Source organism: Leptodactylus fuscus, chromosome 7 (assembly GCF_031893055.1).
Source record: "Leptodactylus fuscus isolate aLepFus1 chromosome 7, aLepFus1.hap2, whole genome shotgun sequence".
In the NCBI taxonomy this organism is placed as follows: Eukaryota; Metazoa; Chordata; class Amphibia; order Anura; family Leptodactylidae; genus Leptodactylus; species Leptodactylus fuscus.
This window is the reverse complement of record NC_134271.1, coordinates 50,271,350-50,297,936: the sequence shown is the minus strand read 5'-3', so window position 1 is coordinate 50,297,936 and position 26,587 is coordinate 50,271,350. Positions and strand designations below refer to the sequence as shown.

The window sequence follows — 26,587 nt, the reverse complement described above, 5'->3', positions numbered from 1 at the left end:
ACAACAAGCCCTGAGAAAAGCAAACTCTGAATCGGGAGTGGATGGCCCAGCGCCATCATCCGGAGGGCCAAACACCTTCCCGTCCACCCTAACTTCTGTGCAGCATCGCCCTCCAGCTGTGACTTGCCAACATAACTCAAGGATCAACTGAAACGAAGAAAAATAACCACCAGTAAACAAAAACACCAAAAACAATGGATTTTTTTTTTTTTATTAAGCCAAAATTACCAAACATAACACCACCGTAATATCATCATCAAGGAGTAAGGAACGAGATATGCTCTACGTTAATGCTTTCCTCTTGTCATGGCACTTCAGGAAACAGGGAGGGTTTTTTTTTGCCAGATTATGAGGTGAATTCTGCTCCTTCAGGCTAAAGGCCCCACTTTTCACAGTGGACTTTCTGCTTCCATTATACATATATGGAAACCTCCAGCAATTCCATAGGTATAATTGACATGCTGCAATGTGAAAAAATGCAAGAGTTTTTCAAATCACAGCATTTCCCCTGCGGATTATTTTCTGCAATGTGTGGATGGGATTAGCCAGATTCCACTTTTCAGGAACTGTAAAACGCTGCAGTGTCTAGGATACGTAGGGCTCTGGCCTAAAAAAAACACCTGACTCTCCTCCCATTCATTTCAATAGGAGTCTGTAGCAGATTTTTTCCTCTAACTGCCATCCATCATGAGCTGACCTTAGGCGATAGCCTCAGATGGCGCCTCATGACATAATCTGGGGGTGGCAGTCTTTTTTAATTTGGCCACTACCTATTGGATAATAATAATAATAATAATACATTTTATTTATATAGCGCCAACATATTCCGCAGCACTGTACAATTTATAGGGTTCAGATACAGACATACATAACAAAGAACGTCATTTCACACAATGGGACTGAGGGCCCTGCTCAAAAGAGCTTACAATCTATGAGGTAGAGGGGGTGACACAAGAGATAGCAGGGGCGGCATTGCTTATACAGTGTTCAGACAATTTTGTGCATTAGGAATTGTGATAGGCTTGTCTGAAAAGATGCGTCTTTAGTTTGCGTTTGAAACTGTAGAAGTTGGGAGTTAATCTTATTGTCCGGGGTAGAGCATTCCAGAGAAGTGGTGCAGCTCGGGAGAAGTCTTGTATACGAGCGTGGGAGGTTCTGATAATAGAGGATGTAAGTGTTAGATCATTGAGTGAGCGGAGAACACGGGTTGGGCGGTAGACAGAGATGAGGGAAGAAATGTAGGGAGGTGCGGCATTATGGAGAGCCTTGTGGATGAGAGTAATAACTTTATATTTTATTCTATAACTAATAGGCAGCCAATGTAGTGACTGGCACAGACCGGAGGCATCGCTGTAGCGTCTAGCCTGATAGATGAGCCTGGCCGCTGCATTCAGAATAGATTGTAGAGGAGAGAGTTTAGTGAGGGGAAGACCGATTAGTAAGGAGTTACAGTAGTCAAGGCGAGAATGAATCAGAGAGACAATAAGTGTCTTTAGTGTATCTCTGGTAAGGAAAGGGCGTATTCTGGAGATGTTTTTGAGGTGAAGGTGACATGAACGTGCGAGTGATTCAATATGAGGGGTGAAGGAAAGGTCTGCGTCAAATATGACCCCGAGGCAGCGGGCATGCTGCCTAGGAGTTATAGTAAGGCCTGAGACTGCAATGGATATATCAGGGACAGATCTGTTAGATGGTGGAAACAGTAGTAGTTCAGTCTTAGAGAGATTTAGTTTCAGATAGAGCGAGGACATGATATTAGAGACAGCAGAGAGACAGTCACTGGTGTTCTGTATGAGTGCAGGGGTGATGTCACGGGAAGATGTGTATAATTGGGTGTCATCAGCATAAAGATGGTACCTGAAGCCAAATCTGGCGATGGTTTGTCCAATGGGGGCTGTGTAGAGAGAAAAGAGCAGGGGGCCGAGGACCGAGCCCTGCGGAACCCCAACAGCAAGGGAAAGAGGGGAGGAAACAGAGCCCGCGAATGATACACTGAAAGTGCGGTCTGAGAGATAAGAGGAGAACCAGGAGAGCGCAGTGTCATTGAGGCCGACTGAGCGGAGCATAGTGAGGAGAAGTTGATGGTCAACAGTGTCAAAAGCTGCAGAGAGGTCCAGAAGAATAAGAAGAGAGAAGTCACCATTGGATTTAGCCATTAGGAGATCATTGGAGACTTTTGTGAGAGCTGTTTCAGTAGAGTGCAGAGCGCGAAAACCAGATTGTAAGGGGTCAAGCAGAGAGATAACGGATTAACCGAGAATAAACCAGGCGTTCCAAAAGTTTAGAGATGAAGGGGAGGTTAGAGACGGGTCGATAGTTAGCAGCACAGGATGGGTCCAGGGAGGGTTTTTTCAGTAGCGGGGTTATAACAGCATGCTTGAAGGAGGATGGGAAGATTCCAGAAGAGAGAGAGAGGTTAAATATTTTAGTAAGGTAAGTAGTGACAGCAGGGGACAGAGATTGGAGAAGGTGTGAGGGGAAGGGGTCACTACTGCAGGTTGTGGGGCGAGATGAAGAAAGTAGCTGGGAGACTTCCTCTTCTGTGACAGGTTCAAAAGATGAGAATGGACAGTCTGAAGTGCGGCTGGTGAGGGGATCAGTACTATCGTAGGTGTGGGAGTCAATGCCACCTGGGGCTTGGGCAGTAATTTCCTGACGGATCTTATCAATTTTATCATGGAAATACATGGCCAGGTCATCAGCACTAAGGTCTGTGAATGGCGTCTGCACCTTGGGTGTGAGTAAGGAGTGAAAGGTTTCAAAAAGCCTTTTAGGGTTGCTGGAGAGAGAAGAGATGAGGGCGGTGAAATAGTCTTGTTTGGCGAGGTAAAGGGCAGAGCTATATGTTTTAAGCATAAACTTGAAGTGGAGGAAATCTGCAGGTGAGCGTGATTTTCTCCAGAGACGTTCGGCACACCTAGAGCAGCGCTGAAGAAATCGTGTCTGTGGCGTGTGCCAGGGCTGCTGCCTCCTATGTGGGACTTTACGAGTGGAGGGGGGGAGCAACCTCATCCAATGCATTTTTGAGGGTTTCATTATAGTGACTGGTGGCCAGATTGGGACAGGAGATTGAAGAGATGGGGGACAGGGAGGACTGTAGAGTATCTGAGAGGTGCTGGGTGTCAATAGCACGCAAGTTCCTATGTGTGTGATGGGTAGGGGCATCTTGTGAAGGGGAGAGAGCACTGATGGTGAGAGATAGAAGGTTGTGGTCAGAAAGCGGCAGAGAAGAGTTAGAAAATTTAGAGACTGTGAGGAGTCGATGGAAGACAAGATCAATTGTGTTACCATCTATATGTGTGGCGGAAGAAGAACATTGTGAGAGACCAAGAGAAGTGGTTAATGAGAGAAACTGTGAGGCAGCCGGGGAGTGAGGGGGGGCAATAGGGATGTTAAAGTCACCCATGATGAGGGTAGGAATGTCACTGGATAAAAAGTGGGGAAGCCAAGAAGCAAAGTGGTCCAAAAATTGGTAGGGTGAGCCAGGTGGGCGGTAGATCACAGCTACACGTAAGGAGAGTGGGCGGAAAAGTCTGATAGCATGGACTTCAAATGAGGAGAATGTGAGTGAGGGGACCGGGGGAATGGACTGAAAAATGCACTGCGGTGACAGCAGTAATCCTACCCCACCACCCTGCCTATTATCAGGCCTAGAGGTGTGTGCGAATTGTAGGCCACCATGACACAGAGCAGCAGGGGAGGCCGTGTCTGCCTGCTGGATCCAAGTTTCAGTAAAGGCGAGCAGGCCGAGGGATTTACTAAGGAATAAGTCATTAATGTATTCTAGTTTGTTACACACTGAGCGGGCGTTCCAGAGAGAGCAGTTAAAAGAGACATGGGAGAGATGAGGGGAAGGAACACGGTAAATATTGATGAGGTTTGTAGGCCTTCTATGTGTGCAGGAAGAAGAGTTAGTGAAGGAAGAGGAGCCGGGGTTAGGAGAGATGTCCCCAGCAGCTAGGAGGAGCAGAATGGACAGAGACAGAAGGTGGTTCAGGGATTTATGTGGGCGCTTATGTTTGGTGTCACTGCTAAAAGAAGTAAAGGGGTGATTACAGAGTGTGAAAAGTGTGTGAGAGCTGTACATGGGAGAAGGAAGAAGAGAGGGACTGATATGGATGGCGTGTGGTGGAGGTGGAGGAGAGATCTGCAGGAAGCCAATGGCTAAGATAGTAAGAGACAGTGCAGCTACAGGATACCATGAGGTAAAACTTGTTGTTTTAGGTTGAAATTTACCTGGTGTTCTGCCATGGTTAGCCTGTTTCGTGCCATGTATAAGTGCACTTTGGTAAATCTGCACTTCGGTTAAGATGCAATTTGGTTAAGATGCATGCTGCAGATGAGATGCCCCCGCATATGAGATGCACCCCATAAGCTATATCTACTTATATAGGAAAGCACAGCTTCAGACTAGCACTAATTGGATTATTGCAATAGGTAGAGGCTGATAATTTACTCGCCCATCCATGCTCCTGTCCAGGCTGGCCTCCGCTACAGGCTCTAGGCAGCTCTGCACATTATGTCCCAATGCTGTAGAATGAGCCATAAACGGTGTGGATGCCAAAAAAGAGGGGGGTGTTATACTGTGTGGATCAAAAAAGGGGGCCATAATATGTGTTGGGACCTAGGAAGCCATGTTACATGACATCACTGTATTATGGTCTACAGCTAGAAGGTCCCCAGTACTATATATCTGGGGAAGGCTGTGGATATTCCAGCCAATGGCAGAACTGCAGCCATAAGGGTCACAGCAGTCACCCTTGCGACCGGGCCCCTAAACCCTCACCACACTACGGTCACCAACAGAAGGGAATTGAATACTTACCTCTTCTTCTTGGAAAGCACTTATGTGGCACCCGGCTGTGCACTTCTTTTAATGTCCTTCCGGCTATGGTACCTCTTACCAAGGTCATGGATCCCGCAGCAGCCACTACAGTTTTAGTTCTGCCACTGCCTATGTTAATATTAACCTTATGATTGCTTTCTATAGACTATAAATGTAACTATGCCTAACTGGAATTGCCACATTTATACACTCTCAGAATTACAAAAGGGCCCTTTGACAATGCTGATGTGGCCTGCAGTGAAAATGAGTTTGACACACCTACCCTAGTTGATTTTTTTCAGCTGGCAGAAAAAAAAGTGCCCTGACCTATCTTCAGGTGGATTCTGCCGAAAGCTCCCATAGAAATAAATGGAGACATTTTTGAAGTGGTTTATTCAAAATCTGCTTCAAACAATGCTAGAGATCTTACAAAAAAGAGCCTTGTGTGCTGGGTACAAAACAAACTTGAATTTACGCTTAGCATACTACATACACACAACTCAACGCTCTGCATTATCAATGTTTTGTCATTTAGATAATTTAGATTTTTTATTTTATAGTCTTTGAGACAAATCCGTCTGAATGAGATCCTCCTGGATTACTCCCGGGATGCCGCACTGATCGTTGTGTGAGTACCATGTACAAAACATGTATTATAGATACTATATATATATATATATATATATATATATATATATATATATACACACAGAGTGTATATATATATATATATATATATATATATATATATATATATACACACACTAATATAATGGTAATTTAAAGATACTAGATGAATAATTGATACTTTCATGCTTATAAACGTATGGTGTCTTCTTGTATATGGTTATGGCTTAACTGGCCCACCAAAGTCCCAACAATGAGAGCCACATTTGGGGCTGAATAATGTATATTGAATAGAATTAGCTAATTCCATGTGGTGCAAACATTTAGTAATTGTGTGTAAACTAGGAAGTTAACTTTATATCTCTAACTTAGAAACTTTGCAAATAAAGGAGAAAGTCAAATTTACCTATGTTAAACAGTGAAGGGGAAAATCAAATATAAATACACTTATGGAACAATGAATGACACACAGAACCATAAGACTTATGAGACTTATCTGAGGCACGTGAAGCCTAGTCTCATTTAACTCCATAATGGTAGCTCAAGGCAGGAAAGTGCTTGATGTGTCCTATAAGTGGACAGAGAATGCTCGCCTAGGTGGATGACAGGTGTTCAGACATATAGTAGAAATCACGAAAACTTTATCTTGCTCCACACATTGTAACACAAGACTAAGTTTCTGTCCTTTTTACTAGAACAATGCCGGTTGCTAGAAAAGGCAAATGTCCCAGCTCTCTACATATGGCCTGGCTGGAGACACTGTCACAAGACCTGAGACCACCAGTTCTACTAGTCAGAGGAAATCAGAAGAATGTCTTAACCATGTATTGCCAATAAGAAGAGGTCCAGTACCAAACATGCTAGCAGTAGAAGATCAAGGCTGTTGGAGGATAAGCACCCATGCTAGCAGCAAATCTGCATTAATGAAAACATGGCTAGCATTGTTCCTGATCTGTACTTGTCTCTCTGCTGCATATGAACTACAGTAGTGGCATTTCCTCCACAAGTTAAAGGGGTTTTCCAGCCTAACAATTTAATGTTCTATCCTAAGTATGGGTTATCAGATTAGTGTGGGTCTGGTACCCCACCAGTCTGGTATTCTCAGCAGCGGATACTCAGAGAATGGAGCAGGAAGCAGACAGCTCTGTTCTCTGTGTAGTGGCCAGATAAGGTACTACAGATAATCTCATATTTATTTTAATGGGATGAAAACTACAGTGACTGAAGTTCCATCACTAACAGAGCTGTCTCCTTCTTGCCCTATTCTCTGTAGTTCAGCTAATCGATGGGGGTGACATCAGACCCCCACATATCTGATATTAATGACTTATCTTTAGGATAGGTCATCAATATTTAAAGGTCGGAAAAACTGTTTATGAAGTCTTAAGAAAGTTGCACTAAGCTTCTATGATGAAAAAAAAATGTTTTATTTAAAAACTATAAAATAAAAAAGTGAAGTAATATAGTATAAAGTAGTAATAAAAATATGTATATGAAATAAACACATAATATAAAATATTAAACAACTACAGAAATACTAGGAAAAGATACCATAATCTCCTTCTCTTTTCAGTGATGTTTTATAGAAAATGGGGCCCTGGGATGGTTTTTGTCATACTATCACTGACATAAATGATACTATCATACAATTCATAATATTAGCCATCCCTTGTCAAAATAGTATAACCAGACATTCCGTAAATAACACTACCATATAGTGTCCACATAACGCTGAACATTGTTGTGGCCTCCATATAGACTGCTGGTTTTTCGGCTCCCACCAATGGACCATTGATTTGTTTAATTTTGTGTTTTCACACTGCACTGATCAGAGAGACCAATGCAGTGAATTTATAGGGAGCAATGTTCATCTGCAACTGTACAGATCTGCTTTAAAGGGGTTTACTGCAATTTTAACATTTGTGAGCTCAATATTAGCAAAACAACAAAGTCTGCAATGCTAGACTAGTTCCTCCCTCATCCCCCACCTCTGGTCTTGTGCTACCCCTGCAGCAAACGGCTGAGATATTATCACTATAGGTCTTATGTCGGCAGAGAAACAACAAGGGGTGCGTAGATATTAAGGATTATTTTGCCATTTTGAGCCCAATCAGTGATGCTTACTCCCCTTATAATGTAAATATAAGGTATTCTGACAATAGACAAGCAATGAATATTTTGTGATTTTGCAGTTATTTATATTTTATTATTATTTAAAATAACTATTTACTTCTGATCATAGATTATTATTCTCCTTTAGTGAGTGATACAGATGCATAAATAAAGTATTTAGGCTTCATTCAACTAACAGGTGAACTGATACCGTGCAAGATCCATTGTACAAGTCTCCAATGGTAGTGTGAACTCAGCGTAATAAGAACCAAGCAGGGATTGTGTAGAAATGAACTGCTGTTTTTTTCTAATTTTTTTTTTAAGTTAACATGGCTCAGTTATTTCGGCCAATAAATCTGGCTGTGAATCAGATCAATTTGGTGCTTTTACTTGTCCATAGAGATAGTTGTCTACTGTCTAAAGCCAGTTGCACATGACCGTGTGCTAACTGGCTGCCTTTAATGAATGGCATGGGCAGCACATGGGGGACACATGAATATCACCCATGTGAGGCCCGTGCACCGGCCATGCTACTGCGGGCCCTTTCATTCAGTGAATAGGAGCCACAGAAGCAGGGCTGCAAAATCAGACAGGAATAGGACCTGCTCCTTATTTTTTGGCTTGGACACATGCCTGTGTAATTCATGGTCATGTTTACGGTCCCATAGAAATGAATGGGTTAGTGTAATATCCTGGAAAAACGGTTGTATGCAAGGGGGCTAACAGGCAAACAAGTTTTCCAAGTTAGCCAAGCATGCATGTTTATTAGAAAGGGGCAAAAAAGATAAGCTGCTGCCAAAAACTTAAGACAGTGACTTACTTTAGTAGTTTTTGTCTGGTCTAACTTTTTTTTTTTAAATCAATCTTTAAAGGGATCCAATCATTAGATTCCCTTTTTTTCTCCCTAACACATAGGAATAGCCTTAAGAAAGACTATTCTTCTCTTACCTTTAGATGTCTTTTCCGCGCCGCCGTTCGGTAGAAATCCCGGTTTTCTCCTGTACACAAATGAGTTTTCTCGCAACACTGGGGGGAGTCCCCAGCGCTCACACAGCACTGTGGGTGTCCCCAATGCTGCGAGAGAAATCTCCAGTGACGCTGGAGATTTTAGAGTGATGCCTTTTAGGGTGTGATGCCATGTATAGGCCACATATAACCTTCTAGAGTGACACTTTCCAATTTACTTATGTCCCAATCCAATATTCACTTGTAACTTCATGCAATTTTGTATTTCTCATTTCTATAACTAATAAACACATGAAATATATACCCAGCTGTATGTTATTATAATAATCATCCAGATTCCTGTATTTTATAAGATTATGATCAAGTATAAATATTTAGAAAAGATATTGTTAATAAAATATTTATGACAGATACAATTTGGTGCTTTCTTCTATACAATATACTGCAAGCCAAAGTACTGGAACTCCAAAGAATCTGCTATTGTATAAACTCAACTGCTAAATTTAACTATCATACATTTATATATTATACATTCTGCCTAGTATAAAAGTAAAGATATAGAAATGTTGTGCTCTCTCACTATTTACCACTTTTTTTTTTATGTATAGATTGTGAGCCCCACATGTGGCTCACAATGTAAATTTTTCCCTATCAGTATGTCTTTTGGAGTATGGGATGGAAATCCCCGCAAACACAGGGAGAACATACAAACTCCTTGCAGATGTTTTTTTTGCCCTTGGCAGGATTCAAACTGAGGACTCCAGTGCTGCAAGGCTGCAGCGCTAACCACTGAGCCACCGTGTGGCCTCTACACTGGCTCCACTCTTGATCGATGTCACACATAATGAATTACCTATGCTATGGGGGGGATAGATGACTATAGTAACAGCCGCCATGGCATAGGTAATTAATTGCCTGTGAGATTGGTGGCTGAATGACCCAGGAGGCTGAACTCCACTTCAAGTCATATGAACCTGGTTTTGCGACGTGGTAGGAACCCCCAGATCTATCATCTGCTATAACCAGGAAAAGTAAGTAAATTGCCAATCCCCAGAAAATCCTTTAAAGGGTTAAGGCAAATATGTGACAAAGCTAAGAAAACTTACCCATCTATATCCATATTCACAGTAGACTATACTGTAGGTAAATTGGAAATGTGTGGCAGTCAGGACTGGGCCAAACTTAGCAGAGAACCTATCTATTTTTAAGGTCACCACCCAGTGCCGCCAACAAACAGAAAGACTGTCCCATCGACAGAAACTTGATGCGACCAAGAATATGGTGCTCAAGCAAGTATGGCCTAGTCTCTAGCGCACCAAGCAGTTCATTCTCATTTAGAATAAAACTAGAATTTCTCATCACCAGAATTGTACTTTGACACAAGAAAGGTATGTGCAGTAATGCGAATAACTGGTTCTATAACACCAGGGTTCAAAGACGTTTTGGCGGTGATAGACTCCCAGGATGGAGTCAAGGTCCACAATCAAGTCTGTATAATATGACAGCTTGGCTCATCCTTATGTACGGTAAGTGGTTATTTTCTCCCTTGTTAGTTTAGAGCCTCATACACATAACCATGTGTATTTTATGGCCTCAGAAAATGGATCTGTAAAACATTAGAATGTATAAGCCCAAGCCCCAAAACAAACAGATACAGGACCTGTGCTGAGTTCTGCGTCCTGGACTCAGGGAGCCCACACAGATCAGTGAAAAAGTCTGTGTGCACGGGAACATGGGAAGAATATGTAAATCTGACTTCCATGATGTAATTAGGATGGGTCATACAAATGAATGAGCGCAGTGACATAAGCAATGCAGGAAGCCTTAGACATGACAATTTCATCAGATCAGTCAGGGATTACACAATGGGAATTCCTTGTACTGAATGCTGTTCTAAGTAAAGGCAACATAAACATACAACTAGAAGTACAGGAACATCATATACGTGGGAATAATGTAGTCATTATTCATCTCCAATAACTTGCAATGCTATGGATATTTCTCTACAGATTTATCAGCCAATGTGGGATGTTTAGCCATGTTGTGTCCTGAACTCCTCTGATTTATATAAACAGTAGTCTGTATTCTGCATTGGCAATATTTTAAAATTATTTGTAGACTCCATATTACTGGTATAATCCATTGACTAACATACTTTTTTCTCATAATACATATGATACACCAGCATTAGAGAATGGCTATATAAAGTATAAGTAAACTATAAATAAATGTATACTTACACTTTAAATCCAGAAAAAATTAAGTGTAAAAGTGCCCAACAGCATCATATTAAAATAAAGAAAAGTTTACTCACCTCTCCATAATACCCCACTGCTCTGGTCTGTAGTCTACCAGGGATTGAGTCTTGTTTCCTGGTGTCTCCTGACATCACAAAAAAAACGCTATAAGATGCCCGTCCAGCCAGTCACTGACTAACACAGACCATCCTTCTGGTCAGTGAATGGCTGAATGGGCAGCTCTGAGTGTTTCCTATGGTGTCAAAAGTCATAAGGAAATGGAGCTCAGCCAAGAAGCCATGAAGATCAAAGCAGCTGGGACTGTGGAGGGATGAGTCAACTTTTCTTATTTTACTTGCCCCTGTTAGGCTCTGTTACACATGTTCCTGGGGGCTGGAAACCCCCTTTAGGAGTAACCCAACGCCCACATTAGTCTAGAATGAGTAACCTGATCATTCAAAGAAATTGTACAGGCAATGCCCAAAGATAAAATAAAATGGGAAATACCAAGCAATATGGAGTATGGAAAATTTATATATGAGATAGTGTATATATACCGTACTCATACATTCTCCAGTCATGAAGTGGTATAGAAAGAAAAACACATCTAAGAAATGTATGCAAAAAATGTGGTATGATTAGAGCCATAATATGTCCTTGGCCCAGCCTTGTCTTGAATTCTGAATATGTCTCATGTATCTGAAACAAACATATGGCATTTTTCGTGTAGCTGTGCTGAAAGTGCCCAAAATAATATTTGATATAGGAAAACATTTTCACTACAGCCAGTCCTGACTTTGTGTGAATAGACTTCACTACATATAGAGTATGTTGATTCTGCGGGAAAATGTCATATAGGGTTAACATCTAGTTGTAACTAAATACCACATCTAAAAATTGTACTTATGAAAGTAAAGCTCACGAAACTAGAACATCTGCAGTCACAAGAGCAGGCAAAGGGGGCAAAGACACTGCACCTGTTGTTTATGGTAACCCAAATATAATGTTGACATATGACTTATATGTTAGTGGTAGCAACTACTGGCTTAGCAAGGCTGTAGTCTGCCAGTCTACTAGGAAACATCTCTGTCATCTTTCTTCTATGCTAGTACTTGAAATGTTGTCACAAAGATATCTTAAAGATCACCATACACATCAATACTATTAATATAGTCAAACAAGCCTACTCTCCCAGAATGTGCAGGAGACTCCCACCAATGGTGCCCTGACCTGCCCCAAGTAATAGACATGCACTCTGACTTGCACTGTTGATGGTGCTCATATGGGAGCATAAAGGATGAGATCAGCTGACAGTGTTGTTACACCTGTCAGATGATCTCTGGACTACATTGGGCATTGGTAGGAATGAAAATTCATTAGGGCCCCTTCACACGGAGTAAATGCGCGTGTATTTTGGCAAAATACATGTGTAAAAATCAGTCTTCCATTGACTTCAATGGCTTTTTTTCTTTTTTTTACACGTGTAAAAAAACACGTCAAAATACACGTGTAAAATGTCATTGAAGTCAATGGGAGTCTTATTTTTACATGTGTATTTTGCCAAAATACACGCGCGTTTACTCTGTGTGAAGGGGCCCTAACTGATCATTGGCCTGTGGGAGTTAGGAGATCTGAAGCGTGGGCTCAATGGTCATTGTGAGGAATGGTTTAGTTTTTTTTAATCTTTTTAATAGTCACATAGTCCTACAATCAAATAGTTGTGTATACAAAGTACATATGGTGCGTACAAAGTACGTATAGGGTATACAAAGAATATGGGAAACATTTTATCAATATAGAAAAATAAACAGCCCAATCTATTCATTATGGGGCAATCCTGAGGTGTATCTCACTAGACTTAGGCTATGTACAGATGGCTGTGCAAAACAGCTGTGAAAAACGTCCATTGTATATAACCGTCTTGCACAAGAGGGGCACCCATTATCACAGAACCCCACACATTACAGTGTATGGAAGAATCTGTGAAAATGGACAAAAATAAGACATGACCTACAATTTCATGATCTGTTACAAAAGCCCCCATTCATAGACATTGAACTTAAAGCTGCTGTGACGTTAATAAAATGGACATCACACGGGTATTAATCATGGTTGTGAGAATGTAGCTTCAAGTTCCAACATGGTTGCACATGAGAATAATACAACTCATATACAGTTCAGGTGAAACATTTCTAGTACTGCCTCTGGGTGATACTGAACTTGAAAGGCAATAGACGTCCCTGATATAGATTTGTTGCTCTGTTATCAGTAATGTCTCACTTTCTCCTACCATGTGCCCTGTACTTGGATCTGTTGTTTGTAAACCAGTGTAATCTCTCTGCTGCCTGTTGCACTATACACCTTCTAAGGACTCTCAAGAGACTGCTCTGCAATACTTTACATAACTGTCATCAGCACCTGCTAATGAAACCACAGACCATTTCCATGCAATCACTTCACAAAAAAAAACCCTATGTGCACAATGGTATACATTACATCTTGATTTTTACAGTTTTAGAATATGTTTACCTTAGACTGAGGCTACATGTTGCAGAAATGCAGTCAAGATAAAATGCAGTGTTTTAGTCCCAGCAAAATGCAGGATATTTTATTTACTCTCATACATACAAGGAATTGGGGGGAGCTGCATTTCCAAATACACATTTTTGAAAAACACGGTATTGCCTCATTCACACTTGTGCATGCTGTCTGTCTGCTGTGAATCAGCTGAAATTGCAGAAAAACAGATTGGGAACAGCTTGCAAATGGTTCGTTTAAAAACCCATTTATTTCAATTAGTTTTTAAAGCAATGCGCAGGTGTCCGTTTGCAGCCTTTCCACCATGAAACCACTTTTTTTGCGCGGACACAAAGTTGGACATGCAGGACTCTGTGTCCATCCAAAGAAAGCAGTTTCATGGCGGGGAGAGGCAAACGGACACCTGTGCATTGCTTTAAAAACCCATTGAAATTATCATTATTTTTTTTAAACGGACCGTTTGCAAGCCGTTACCAATCTGTTTTTCTGGCGGATGGACAGCAGGCGAGAGTGTGAATGTTCCATAAGTTAATTTTACCTGGTGAAATATTGGGAAATAGATGGTGGGGGCTTGCAAAAATGAAAAACACTTAAGAATAATCCTTGGGTTTTCAGAAAGCTGCGCAGACATTTTTAAAATAGCTGTTGATGAAGTTCATATGGCAGACTCCACTGCTGGACTGCTGTTATGCTAGGCAGTATTACACAGTCATTGACAACAACAACAAAAAATAATGCACCCAGATAGAAATATCGAATTGCTGCAAATCTCAGCATGTAGTAATGGCAGATATGTACATGCTAGCAGAAAAAGGAACCCATTGAAGTCAATGGGAGGCTTTTTTTTTTTTCCAGCGCTGAATCTGATGTGGATTCCACACCAAATTCAGCACCATGTTCCTTTGTGTGAATGCACCTGAAGACTTTGTCCAACTGACAGACTTTGAGAGGGAGTGCATTGTTGGGAATGAATATGGTTGAACTGCCCATAATCTGTTCCGACTTCGCTTTTAGGAAGTGGTTATGTAAGGGGCATACATGGTAAACAGGTTTTGGACTTGCCCAGACAGACTACCAGTAGAAAAAAAAACATTTTCAGGCACTTAGAAAGAAATCTAGTGACACAGCACCCATTACATGTCCTGCCATTAGCAGCTAGCTACCATCACCTTTGTTTGCAGTGGTGTCACGAATAAAAAACCTTGAGTGCTACAAACTGGAACTGTATCGTCCTTGGTGCCGAATCTCGGTTCTGATTGGTATTCAACAATGGGTTGATTTTGAGTACGGTGGCTTCACAGTGAGCACTTCAATCTGTTTAGCTTTGGAGCGACAAAGTGTATAAACTGCTGGATGATAATCTGGGGAGCCATCACATACTGCAGTTAGTCAGCCCTAGTAGTGAACTGAGGTACACTAACAGTTCAGTAATGCAGCTACATGTGTTGCTTCTTGCCTCTGTGCCATTTTGCAACCCTTCCTTGGCCAGTCCGGGCACCAGATATACTTTCAGTCAAGCAATTATGGGACCAGCAAGGATGCTAGCTTCATTATGAACCTATGAGTGTGTAGGATCTACAAGCTCATCTGTAGACAAACGTTCCAGAACCTGTATGCCTTTCTGTATGCCTAATATCTACAGTTTCAAACGCATACTAAAGACACATCTTTTCAGACAAGCCTATCACAGTTTCTAACGTAAACCCTTAACCCTCCTCTGCCCCCGCTCCCACATTTCCCCACATAATATGTTGTCATCTTATGCTAACTTTATAGGTCCAAGCTCCATCCACATGTTAAAGGACACAACTGTTGACGGCTCATAAAGTCTTATGTTAATGTAATGACAGTCACCTCTATTACAAAAGTGTCTGACCTCTGTATAAGCAATGCCGCCCCTGCTACCTCTTGTGCCACTGTCTCTACCTCATAAATTGTAAGCTCTTGCGAGCAGGGCCCTCAGTCCCGTTGTGTGAAATGACTTTCTTTGTAATGTATCTTTCTGTCTGTATTCGAACCCTACAAATTGTACAGCGCTGCGGAATATGTTGGTGCTATATAAATAAAATTTATTATTATATTATCATTATTATGCCTTGTGGCAGCTATACAAAGGCAGGTTTCTAGAAAAAAAAAAAAAGTGAAAAGAATATATCTTGATAGAGAAAGTGCTTTTTATCCTCTTCTAATATGTGAACAGCCTAGCAAGTGGCTGGAGTGGGATGAAGATAGAAGATTCCACTCCCTCTAGCAGGGCAGTCCACGGTTTGGATTGCTTAATAAACCTCATTAGGAGTCAGCTGAGAAGACTCTTGAAGAAGTGAGTTCATTACTCAGACATGTCTCTAAGCCTGGGGAAGTAGAGAGGACACATTGCTAAAATCCTGGACGAGTGCAAGTATAAAAGGTTGTTGTTGTTCACACTGTGATTGTGTCTGGTCTAGGATAAACTCAGTCTAGTCCAAGTAGTAAGGGACTGTTCTTTGTTTAGTTAGTGCCTGGACATGGTTTATTGTTTGTTTTCTGTGACACTAAATGTATTATGTGCAATAAATCTGGTTGAAGTCAGTTTAAAGCAGAATATTCTCTGTGTTGGACTGAAATTCTGGCTGTGCCATCTTGCCTAACCCAGGAAAGAAGGTGATCCTGTGAGCTTTCTCCTGAAAATTTCACAGCCTCCATGCCCAACAGTATCTCATCTTGTTAGAGGAGGCCCATCACTGTACTAGAACCTCCTTTCAGTTGTATGGATTTTCCCAATAAACTTACATGTACCATTACATTCACATATTAGGTTATATTTGATTCCAATAATTTATTTTTGGTGAATTATTTTATCAGTGAGTATATATTTTGAACCTGAGCCCATAGGAGGATCCTCTGCTATAGTTTCATGCTATAGGTTTTGATGCCACTGTGGTGCATCACTTGAGGGTTAACTCTGGATGCTAAGGGTTTAAAGACCCTGCCATATTATGGCCTATAATTCATATTGCCATATTCTTTAATGTGTACTGTAAATTTCAAAGTTGAAACTTTTATTATAAGTTCTTGCATGTATGGGCCATTGTGTGATATCTATTCAATTGAGGACTTGCAACCACAACAGTTCCCTATAATTCTTGAGTGGTGGTGAGCCAAGTTAAAACATGATGGTCTTTACGAATACCCTGAGGCTGCCTTAGATCCAATACTTTATATAGTTCAGTATAGTAAAAGCAGTCTCTATTCAATACTTACTGACACTAACCATGGGTTTATGGTACCCACTAGAGAGGAGCGAGTACTATTCGAAACTGCCTTTTCGAATAGCACGCTCCTATAGGAATGAATGGACGCAGGCAGCACGGCCTGTGCCGTGCGTCCGGCCGCTTAACCCCCTGCGCGCTGGCTGCGTCCATTCATTCCTATGGGAGAGTGCTATTCGAAACGGAAGTTTCAAATAGTACTCACTCATCTCTAGTACCCACTAACATTCATACACGTATGTCCAAAGTCCAAGCAACATGAGAGAGAAGGTTGATATGCTCCATATTTTGGGGTTTTTTTTGGACTTGACCTGCGTTCCAGTAATTTTGGAGTCATTTTACTCTTCAGCTGAGTGGGGTCCCCTTAAAATCCTACCAAGAGGACTATTAGGGGGAAAAACCCTCTAACATACAGCAAGTAATAATGTATATATCTTGGGATGACTGCACCTGTTGAAGGATGGTATATATTAAGCAAAAAGTGAACTGTCTTGAAGTTTATGTATTGAAAGTAGGAAACCTAATGAAATGAGCAACTGTGACAAGGGCTAAATGTGATCACTAGAAGGCTGCACGTGCCATATCCCCAAATCTTAGCTAGTACAATAGTATTCATGGGATGTGGATTCACCATATAAGAGGGGGGGGGCTATAGAGTCGAGAGTAAAGGTCAGAACCATGGGAAACCAAGGCTCACTGATGCAAATGGTGGTGGGCTATAGAGTCAAGAGTAAAGGTTCATGGCCTTGGTTGAAAATCTCAGCTAGTAGAATAGTATTCATGGGATGTGGATTCGCCATATAAGAGCGGCTCTTACTCTGGCAGACCTGTTCAGTGGTCGACCCCACAATCACTAGAGCAGGGGACCCCAGTTCTTTTTTCCCTCTTCCTCCCCTCAACCAACCTCAGGATGGCTGAAAGTAAAGTTTTGGTTTGGTCTATGTAACCAGATGAATAGGTTATAAACACTTCTTAATCTGACTTATTACAGAACAAAGGTCAGTCAACAGCTTGCAGTGCACAGAAATATGTTGTTCCACATTCATCGCCCTAAATTCCTTCTCTGTCCATCTGCCTAATGATTTAGTTTGTCTACGGGAAGTGACGTATAGAGCTGTGCATTCCTCCATCCCTCCAGAGATCAGAGCACTGTAAATAACCTAATCCAACATGGCGGGGCATCAGTCCTTTACTTAAACTGCGCATGCGAAAAGAGCAAGTTATCCGGAATCGGCTTCGCTCTGTTTTTTTCCTCAGGATTGCATCAGCTATGCCCCGCCTAATGTCAAATCTTTCCAAGGTGATTGGTACACGTGTGGCCACGAGACCTGTAACTGTCCAATCCTCACCGGCCACACATGTTTTGGTTACAGGAGCGTGGCTATAAAAGCCGGAGAGCTAGCGCTCCGCGGTCACAGCTTCTCTAATTGTGTAACAGAGTAGCGGGCGGTGGACGTTGTGACCGGAAGTGGCGTGTCCTTGATCCAGGATGGCGGACGGAGAAGTGACATTGTTAATTCGTAGCCCTAGTTTAAGGCAGGAGGAGCGGGAGGTGAAGGTTCCGCGGAGCTTCACCGTCCTGGATCTGAAGTCGCAGCTGAGACGGGAGTTCCCTGGACATCCGGTAAGAGCGCAAGTCCCTGGGGCCGGGCCTACTGGTTACGTCATAGGGTTAGCTTTATGGAGCCGCTAACTCAAGACCTGTCATTTTGTGTAGAACTATAACTCCCAGCAAGCCTTGTCTGTAGAATAGTCTATGCTTTACAGCTGAAGGCGGGCTATTGTTCCCAGTTAGCAGCCATCTCAGGCTGCTTGTCTTACAGAATAATTTGCCCCTATGACAACTCCTCTGTTCCTAGACTATGTGATCTCCGCAATCCTTATACATTTCTGTATTTAGTGACGTTCAGACATATCTTATTATGGGCTGTCTGTAATCTATCCGCTTGTTGGCAGTGAATGGGTTCAGTTGTGTTTCTATGTGGAGGAATGCCTGATATACTTAGAGCGCTTTCTATGGCTACATCTGAATGTGGATAGGAATGTTTCCGTTCACTGACAGCAAAGTGCAAATAGAAATTCTGCCATGTTTACATCTGCTCCTGTGTGTCCTGGTCAGTCAGGGAACCTGAACTCTGGACAACAGTGCTTGACAAGACCCCATGGACTATATTGGGATCTGTTAGGTGTCTGTTCTCTTAAACTGAAGCTGCCAGATCAAAGTCGGTCTTGCATCTATTTTTCGTACAGTGAGACTCGGTGGAAATACGACCCCAGCCTACGATGTAACAAATAAATCTGTCTGGGGAATCTGTTACTCATCCCACCTCTGGGCTTGAACATATGGGAACAGCCAGTCTGAGCTCTAACTCCGTATCTCCAGCATAGTGTATGTCAATGTGCTGTTCCCATATCACTCACCTTTTGTGAGAGTTATTACATCTGCACAGAGGACCACTGCCAGTTTGTTTCTATCAAGTTATAAATGTCCTTGCGTTGATGTAATGGGACGCGATTAACTCTTTGGAGGACCAGTCACAGTGTCTGAAGCGCCTACTGACATGTCGTCCTAAGCATTTGGTGTCCTGTTTATCCAAGCTGTAAATAAGCCCATCTAGTGTTAATGCACACTAGTGTATAATTGTCAAGTGGGTTGTAACACTGCTTGACCTACTGTAGAGACCCCACTGCCAGAGAAAGTGGTGTTGTCTCGTACTTGGCTAGTGTACACTATAAAAAGGCTAATATCTGTGGAATGGCTGAACAGATATGGATACACAATGTACAGGATGACTGCATCTGTCAGATGAGCCATGTTGGACTTGTCAGACTTGGTGACATCCTCTGTACATGGAAACTTAATATACAATATGTTGTCTGTCTTCTAGTCTGCAATTTGTCTGTGCTTTACAGTAGTAGATGGAGTTGGACATATAAAACCTTGCAGGTCTCAGTATGAGCACATTTACTTTTGTAAGTTGATATGCAGGCAGCACACTAAATTTTGACCTCATAGACCTGTGATTGATGGTATAGTCCAGTGGCTTTGGATAGTGTAATCCCTGGTAGGTGGAGAGCAGTGTTCTTGCAGAGTTTAGGATGATGCAAGATTTTCCATGAACACCATCCCTTCCTTATTGCAGCTCAGCCTTAAAGAGGACCTTTCCTCAGAGATCTGTGGTATTATGTAACGCTAGAAAGCAGACCCTGCTCTGATTTCAGCTATCCCAGTATGCACCCCGGTGGTGGAGATATTTTTGCCATTGGTTGCGGCACCAATCTCTGTGCTGTCAGAAAGGGAGGCTTTACAACTTGGCATCATCACTAGGCTGTGAGGAACGCCTGCCCCGACAGTACTCTTCCATAACCTTGTATTGTCAGGGCAGGCATTCCTCACAACCCATTGATGACGTTATAGCGGTATGTAATACCGCACCTCTCTGAGGACTTGGAAGGTTCTCTTTAAGTTAGTTGAGTGATCAGAACGTGGTTTGCTTTGAAGATGAAATGCTCAATCATCGGCATGTATCATCTGCCATAACAAAGCTAAACTAGTCTGTTAATGGTGCCCCTTGAGGGGAACTAGATTACGCGTCGTGAGACTGTACCCCTCACCGATTCCTCTGTTAATCTGTAGTCTTCAATTATTTTTTTTTAAGGGATTGTCCACTTTCTATAATTGATGACCTAGCCTTATATAGGCCATCAATATTAAATCTGCAGGAGTCCAACACCTGGAGAGCCATCAATTTGGAAAGTGGATAACCCCTTTAAAAACCATCTCCTTTTGATATTGGGGGAAGGATGGTATATTAGCTTTCCGCTACATGGTAGTTAGTCTTAAGACAGATAATGACCTGGTGGCAACTGACACTAATAAACTCAGAACCAGTATTTCTTCTTGGGTGGCCAAATGGGTAAAGCTATTTGCAGTGAAGGGTCATGCACGGACTGTCTTGCTTACTCATACACTACCCATGTATAACTGGATTTGCCTGATGCTTTGGATGGATGAAATATTTGTAGGTGTCAGAAGCGCTGCTGGCTCATCTGGCCATATTTTAGATATTAAAGCACGGGGTGTGTTGGATATGAAAGAGTAAGGAAGCTGCACATCAAGACTAAATCTGTATCCTAGACATTAGATGTACTTCCACTGAGCCTGTTGATATCAATGGGCTGTAATGTATATGGGGGAGGCTGAATATGAACTACTTGAGCTTTTATGCTCTGAAATATTGTGTTGGCAGCAGCACTTCGTTTCCTTTCCAAACATGTGCGTGCTTAGTCTGGCATGCTTGTCTTCAGAGCTGATTTACAAATAATCACTTTTGTATGGCCAGAGTTGGACTAGATAGCTAGAGTCCCTTTAACCCACCCAACATGCACCTATAGTGTGCTGCTATGGCATAGTATCTGTATGCATTTACAGTTAGCATCCCTGGCTTCAACAGCCTTCTCCAGGTATAGATGGTATACAGGTTGAATTGCAGAAATGATAGTGCCTGTTCATCATGGTGAAATCTTATCTGTCTTATGATGATCTGTATGTATTAGCTACATACTGAGTATTAATCTGTTTTCTTCTTATATATCTGCAGGCGGAACAAGAGCAGAGGCTGATTTATTCAGGAAAGCTTCTACCGGACCATCTGAAACTCAATGAAGTCCTGTCCAAGGTAAATAAGTGCTGACCTGGTCAATGGTTTGAGTGCATGACCGCTTCAGAATAAACTGAACAATGTTTGTTTGCTATGTGACCTAAAACATGCTTTGTTTTTGCTTTGCAGGAAGCTCGACATGTATTGCATCTTGTTTGCTCAATTAAAAATATTCTGCAAAATCAGGTACGGATAACTTAGATTTTAGTCATGGTTTTTATATACCAGTTTATATCTCACACACACTGACCCTCACCTGTTTGTCATAGGCCATGAACCCATCGATTGTGTTACGACTGTCTTATATGCACAGTGATCTGAGATATGTTTCCTTGCGTATATGGGTGCACAATCTGTTATTTTGGCAAAAAAACTTAATACAAAACGAGTGCCTTAGCCACTTCAGCTGTTCTTAGGGGAGCTCAGGGTATCGGACCCCACTGCTCTTTTTATTGATGACTTGGAAAACCCATTAAACACTTTGCTTGGGTGTTTTGTTGCTGTCTGAGTCTGCATTTAGTTTGATAGGCCTGTCACTGCAACAATTATATTTTCCTATTTGTTAAAAAATAAACCCCTTTCCAAAGCACCTTAAGGCTGAGCCCACACATTGCGGAAACGTGGGGCTTCAGCCTAAACTATCATTTTGACACCTCCAAAGGGTTACTGTAGTTCTGGACTGCAACAATGGGCAGTTTCAATAATTGATGGATTATTTCTTTTAGGCGCAAGAAGGCAGACAGAAGCCTACAGTGGGTGCAGCCAGTACACCAAACACTGCTCCTCAGACAGATGGCATCCGACAGAGGAATGTCCCACAGAGTTCTCCTGACGCACGGATAGACACACCCAGGTATGGAAGTCACAGGTCATGCGTGTTACTGTTCATGCCAGTTAAAGCTGTAGCATATTACTGCTATAGTTTGTTACAAAGTATGTAATATATAAATTTATTTTTTAGGTCTGAAGGAGTGAATCCTGCTTTTTCCCCGTACTCTGTATACAGCCCACAGCAGATCCTATGGCTGCAGCAAATGTATGCCAGACAGTACTATATGCAATAGTAAGTTGTTTGTTTGTTTTTGTTTTCTCCCCCCAATTAAACAGTATTTGTTTGTATAGAGTTGTGCAGCTGATGTCATTTGAGCACGTATTTTGTATTTGGTTACTTAACCAGTCTACTAAAGACCTTTGTGTCATTGGCTTATCATCCCTGGAATTACTAGGAATTATCCTATAGCATTTTGTAAATCATTCATGGCATAGGCATGCGGGTTACTTCTGGGATCTACGTCTATCACTAATATGTGGGTACCTTGACCTTCTGTCCTGTCTGGTGCTGCAGTTGGGTGTGCATGCAGGTTCTGAATACCTCCAAGCACATTTATTCTATATGTGGAAATCCTATAGAAGAGGATAGTGTGTTGCACATGCCCAGCCATTTAACTATTTCCAGGCAGGACACAAGTTGGGCTACTCAATTTTGGAGCTGCTTGTGGTTCCCAGAAGCAGAGCCTGCATTCATCAAACATTATGGCATATGCTGTGGGCATTCCATAAATGTCTAAGATGAGAATAGCCGTTGAAACTTGTTTGTTTCCAGTGCTTTTCTTTCTTCTCATCTCTGCTATTTTGTCCACTAGCTATGCTGCTGCCGCCGCTACAGCTACCAGTTCTCCATCCCAAAGAAGACAGGAAATACCAGTTGTGCCACCTGCTGCTCCAGACCCTTTGCCTCATCCTTTCCCAGCTGCCAACCCGGCCCCTAATCCAGAGGCTCCTGCTCCAGTCAATCCAGTGGCCAACCAAAATCTCCGTATGAATGCTCAAGGAGGCTTGGTCGAGGAAGAAGATGACTTAAACAGAGACTGGTTGGACTGGATTTACACAGCTGCACGATTTTCGATCTTTCTCAGTATCCTCTACTTCTACTCCAGCCTAAGCCGCTTCATGATGGTCCTGGGTGCAATGATCCTGATGTACCTGTAAGTATCATTCAAAGTGTAGTCAGACTCTAGTAGAATAAACCTATTATTTGGCTATGTGTGCCACCATATAGCTGAAGACCACTTTATATTCTCTCTTGCTGAGAGAGCAGTGTAAGTGTGCAGATGGACAGTGTGTACAATACACCCAACTGCAAACTAAAGCAGGTGAAGGGTTCACCGATCTCTCTTGGTCAGTCTAACACTTTAAGGGAAGCAGGAAAATAGAAGGGCTGCTGCTTTAAATCTGACTACAGCAGTGTCTGCTGTCGTAAATGGTGAGCAGAACATATCCGTATTTGTATAACTTCTCATGCAAACAAATGTCAACACAAAACTAAACCGGTATGTGACGTACAGTGAGATGGAGGAGGAAAGCTTTAGCTTAGTTCACCCTTAATCATATTTGCTGTAGGTGTAGATTTTGCAACAAGAGGTTGTAGCAGAAATCCAGACAGCTAGACATATCCTCTAATCTATAAATTCTGCCAAACCTTATCAATCCACATTGAGATGGTAGGTTGGTCCTCAGTAAGCCATTAGAGAGGGATATGGAACGTAACTGCAATAGTCAGCAGGTTAGGTAAGTATTTAGAATGACGGCTTTAGAGTTTAGGTGTACTTTGGTATTATATCTGTGTACCATCTGGTGACCAGTTTAGATTAGTTTTATTCTTCTGATGTAATGTACCCCTCTGGCTAGGGAAGGTAACAGCCAGTTGACCATTCATAAACTTCAAGGAAATATTACAGGCAAACTACAGAGTTTTGAGGAAAGATGATCTGGAATAGAGAAATTGGAAATGCAATTGTTTAATACAGCAAACAAGTCTCACAAATGGTGACCGGTCCTCTGTTTTCTGAGTAGATATTGGTTCCTAGAAACTATGCTTTATGATATATAGATGTCAGATTAGTCTTTTATTTCATACTTGCGTTTCTTGTAGGCACACAGCAGGATGGTTTCCCTTCAGACAAAGACCTCCACAAGAAGTTGCAGCCCCCGTCCAGCAACCTGTCCAAAATCAACAAGATCCAAACAACAATTTGCAGGTGAGCTACTTGTATATTTATTATTATTAATAATAATAATATTCAATAAATTTTATGTGAAAATTAGCATTCACTTGCTAGTGTGTAAGGAGGGGGGGGGCTACTTAAAGTTGTAACTCTGTTTTTATACCACCTTGAATAAGAAAGTTGAAGTTGAGATTCCAGTTCTAGCTGTAAAAGGAGAATCACTAGTCCAGACATGAAGTGTGGTATGAAATCTGATATTCGTTCCTCTAGGTCAGGGGTAGGGAACGTACGGCTCTCCAGCTGTTACAAAACTACAACTCCCAGCATGCATACTTGCTCTGCTGTTCTTGGAACTCCCATGGAAGTGAATGGAGCATGATGGGAGTTGTAGTTTCACAGCAGCTGGAGAGCCGAAGGTTCCCTACCCCTGTTGTAGGTGGTATAGAACTGGAGATGCAGGGGAAGTAGACTGATTCAGGTGCACCTTAGCATTTTTATTAGGAAACTGCCACCTCTTAATAATTCATGTGTTAGAAGGGAAATCTATGCCAGTCAGGAACTATTGTAGATTTCCTATATAACACACGCCTGCTTTCTGCCTTGTTCCATCCACATTGAAGATGGTGCCAAAGAATGCGATGTGACACATCTTTGGCGGAAAGAACTTCATGTCCGAGATGCACAATAACTCCCATCTGTGCTGTGTGTAGGGAGAAGTGTAAAGTCAGTTTTCTATTAAAAGTATATAAAATAGGGTAATAGAGAGATACACTTTCCAAACCTTTCATTGGTTACAAAATGTTTAATCTCTCATGAATTCTAGATTTTAAGGATGTGTTGATCCAGGGTTTTTATACTGACTGCCAGATTGGAGTTGGGAAGGAATTTTCTCCCTGAAATGGGGCAATTGGCAAGAGCCTCATGGGGTTGTTTTTTTTGTTTGTTTTTTTTTTTTTGCCTTCCCCTGGATCAACACTGTGGGCGATTTGTAAGATTATAGGTTGGACTTGATGGACTGATGACTTCATCCAACCTCATCCACTATGTAACTATAGAAGAGTGGAATACCTGTCATTTTGGAAGCTCTCAAGGAAGGAAGGGGGGGGGGGGAGAGTCCTGGTTACTGAGGGCAACTGCTCCACTTCTCACCTGCGCTAGTGTTTCTCGTAGGTTTTGCTACGCTCATTGGGAGTTGTCACGTAGTCACGTGCCCCTCTACCATTTAATGACTATTTTATTGTTTATAACACGTTTTATGTAATATAACCCAATAATTACAATAATCTTTCTTCCTTTGTAGGAGAATGATCCACCTGGAGAGGATGTGGCCAATGAGCCCACGGCTGCCACTCTTCCAGCACATTCCTTTGTATCGACAGCCTGGGTGTTTTTTAAAACCTTTTTTGCCTCCTTGATTCCTGAAGGTCCTCCAGCCATGGCTCAGTAATGACGAAACAAAGGGATGCTATTGATCTGGACTTCAAACCTCATGCTTCTAGTCTTCCATCCTTTACATGGCCAAGTATTGGCCTGACTAAGGAACTGATGCTTTTTAGTGTTCTGAGGAAGACTATCTGTGATGGATTTCCTACGTAATGCATACTGTTTTATTCCAGTCCAAAGATATGTATGCAATTATTACTCTGAGCAGACCCCTCTCCCCCTCTTCTGCTCGTGTCATTTGATTCCTTGTGGAATGTCGGGATAATTTACACTAATTGTAGTGTTAAAGTTTACAAACAGTAACAAACCTAGCATACTGGCCATTCTTGCTGTTTTTTTTGTTTTTTCTGCCGCAGAGCAGATTTTACCATTATCGGTATGCTACTTTGCATTTCAAACTTTTTGTGCTCATATTTCATGCACAAGCCTGCACTTTAGTGAAAACTTTCAATAAATTGAAATGCTTTCTATTGTATTTAATTGATTTGTTTATTCATGAATTTAGGGTTTTCTGTGGCCACCACACTTCATATTGTTGACATGAAAATTGATAGGGCATGTCTTCTGTTGCTTTGCACTCCATTGTCTTGCAACTTTTTTTTTCCCCTACTGTTTTATTGAACACACAATGCAACACAGTGTATAAGACCACATAAAGTCAGTTAATACCTCATAATGAAGACTTCCTTGCAAGTTACACATTAGAACCTGTATGGATCCAGCATAATGCAATAGTTTCTTACAGTTAATATTGGAATGTGAGGATCCGTCCTCATTCACACGTTGCACCTCTCACTGTGAAAGAGATTAAAAACTGACTATAACAAAGCAACCATTGCACATGGAATAGATGAACTTAGTGGATTATATTAACCCCTTAGCGACCCTTGACATAACTGTACATCATGGGTCGCATGGGGATGTA

General features: G+C 41.8%; 2 protein-coding genes across 2 annotated transcripts in view; both read left to right on the top strand.

Moving 5' to 3' along the window:
* SLC12A3 (solute carrier family 12 member 3) overlaps window positions 1-6,289 on the top strand; it is a 34,329-nt gene extending 28,040 nt beyond the window's left edge. Inside the window, exons 25-26 of the mRNA XM_075281870.1 lie at window positions 5,386-5,453; window positions 6,148-6,289. Coding sequence (XP_075137971.1) covers window positions 5,386-5,453; window positions 6,148-6,289 — 210 coding nt within the window. The remainder of the gene's footprint in view (window positions 1-5,385; window positions 5,454-6,147) is intronic.
* An 11,671-nt stretch (window positions 6,290-17,960) lies between these two features.
* On the top strand, window positions 17,961-26,122 carry HERPUD1 (homocysteine inducible ER protein with ubiquitin like domain 1). The gene is made up of 8 exons (XM_075281849.1): window positions 17,961-18,177; window positions 21,155-21,232; window positions 21,344-21,400; window positions 21,940-22,067; window positions 22,176-22,277; window positions 22,858-23,199; window positions 24,147-24,252; window positions 25,520-26,122. Exons 1-8 carry the CDS (start codon window positions 18,043-18,045, stop codon window positions 25,664-25,666), a joined length of 1,095 nt encoding a protein of 364 aa, XP_075137950.1. The 5' UTR covers window positions 17,961-18,042; the 3' UTR covers window positions 25,667-26,122.
* The last annotated feature ends 465 nt before the right edge of the window (window positions 26,123-26,587 follow it).

Coding starts and splice junctions, on each gene's coding strand:
- HERPUD1 (XM_075281849.1), top strand. CDS start 18,043: ATGGCGGACGGAGAAGTGACATTGTTAATTCGTAGCCCTAGTTTAAGG. Junction 21,233..21,343: donor TCAATGAAGTCCTGTCCAAG/GTAAATAAGTGC, acceptor TTTGCTTTGCAG/GAAGCTCGACATGTATTGCA. Junction 22,068..22,175: donor GCACGGATAGACACACCCAG/GTATGGAAGTCA, acceptor TTTATTTTTTAG/GTCTGAAGGAGTGAATCCTG.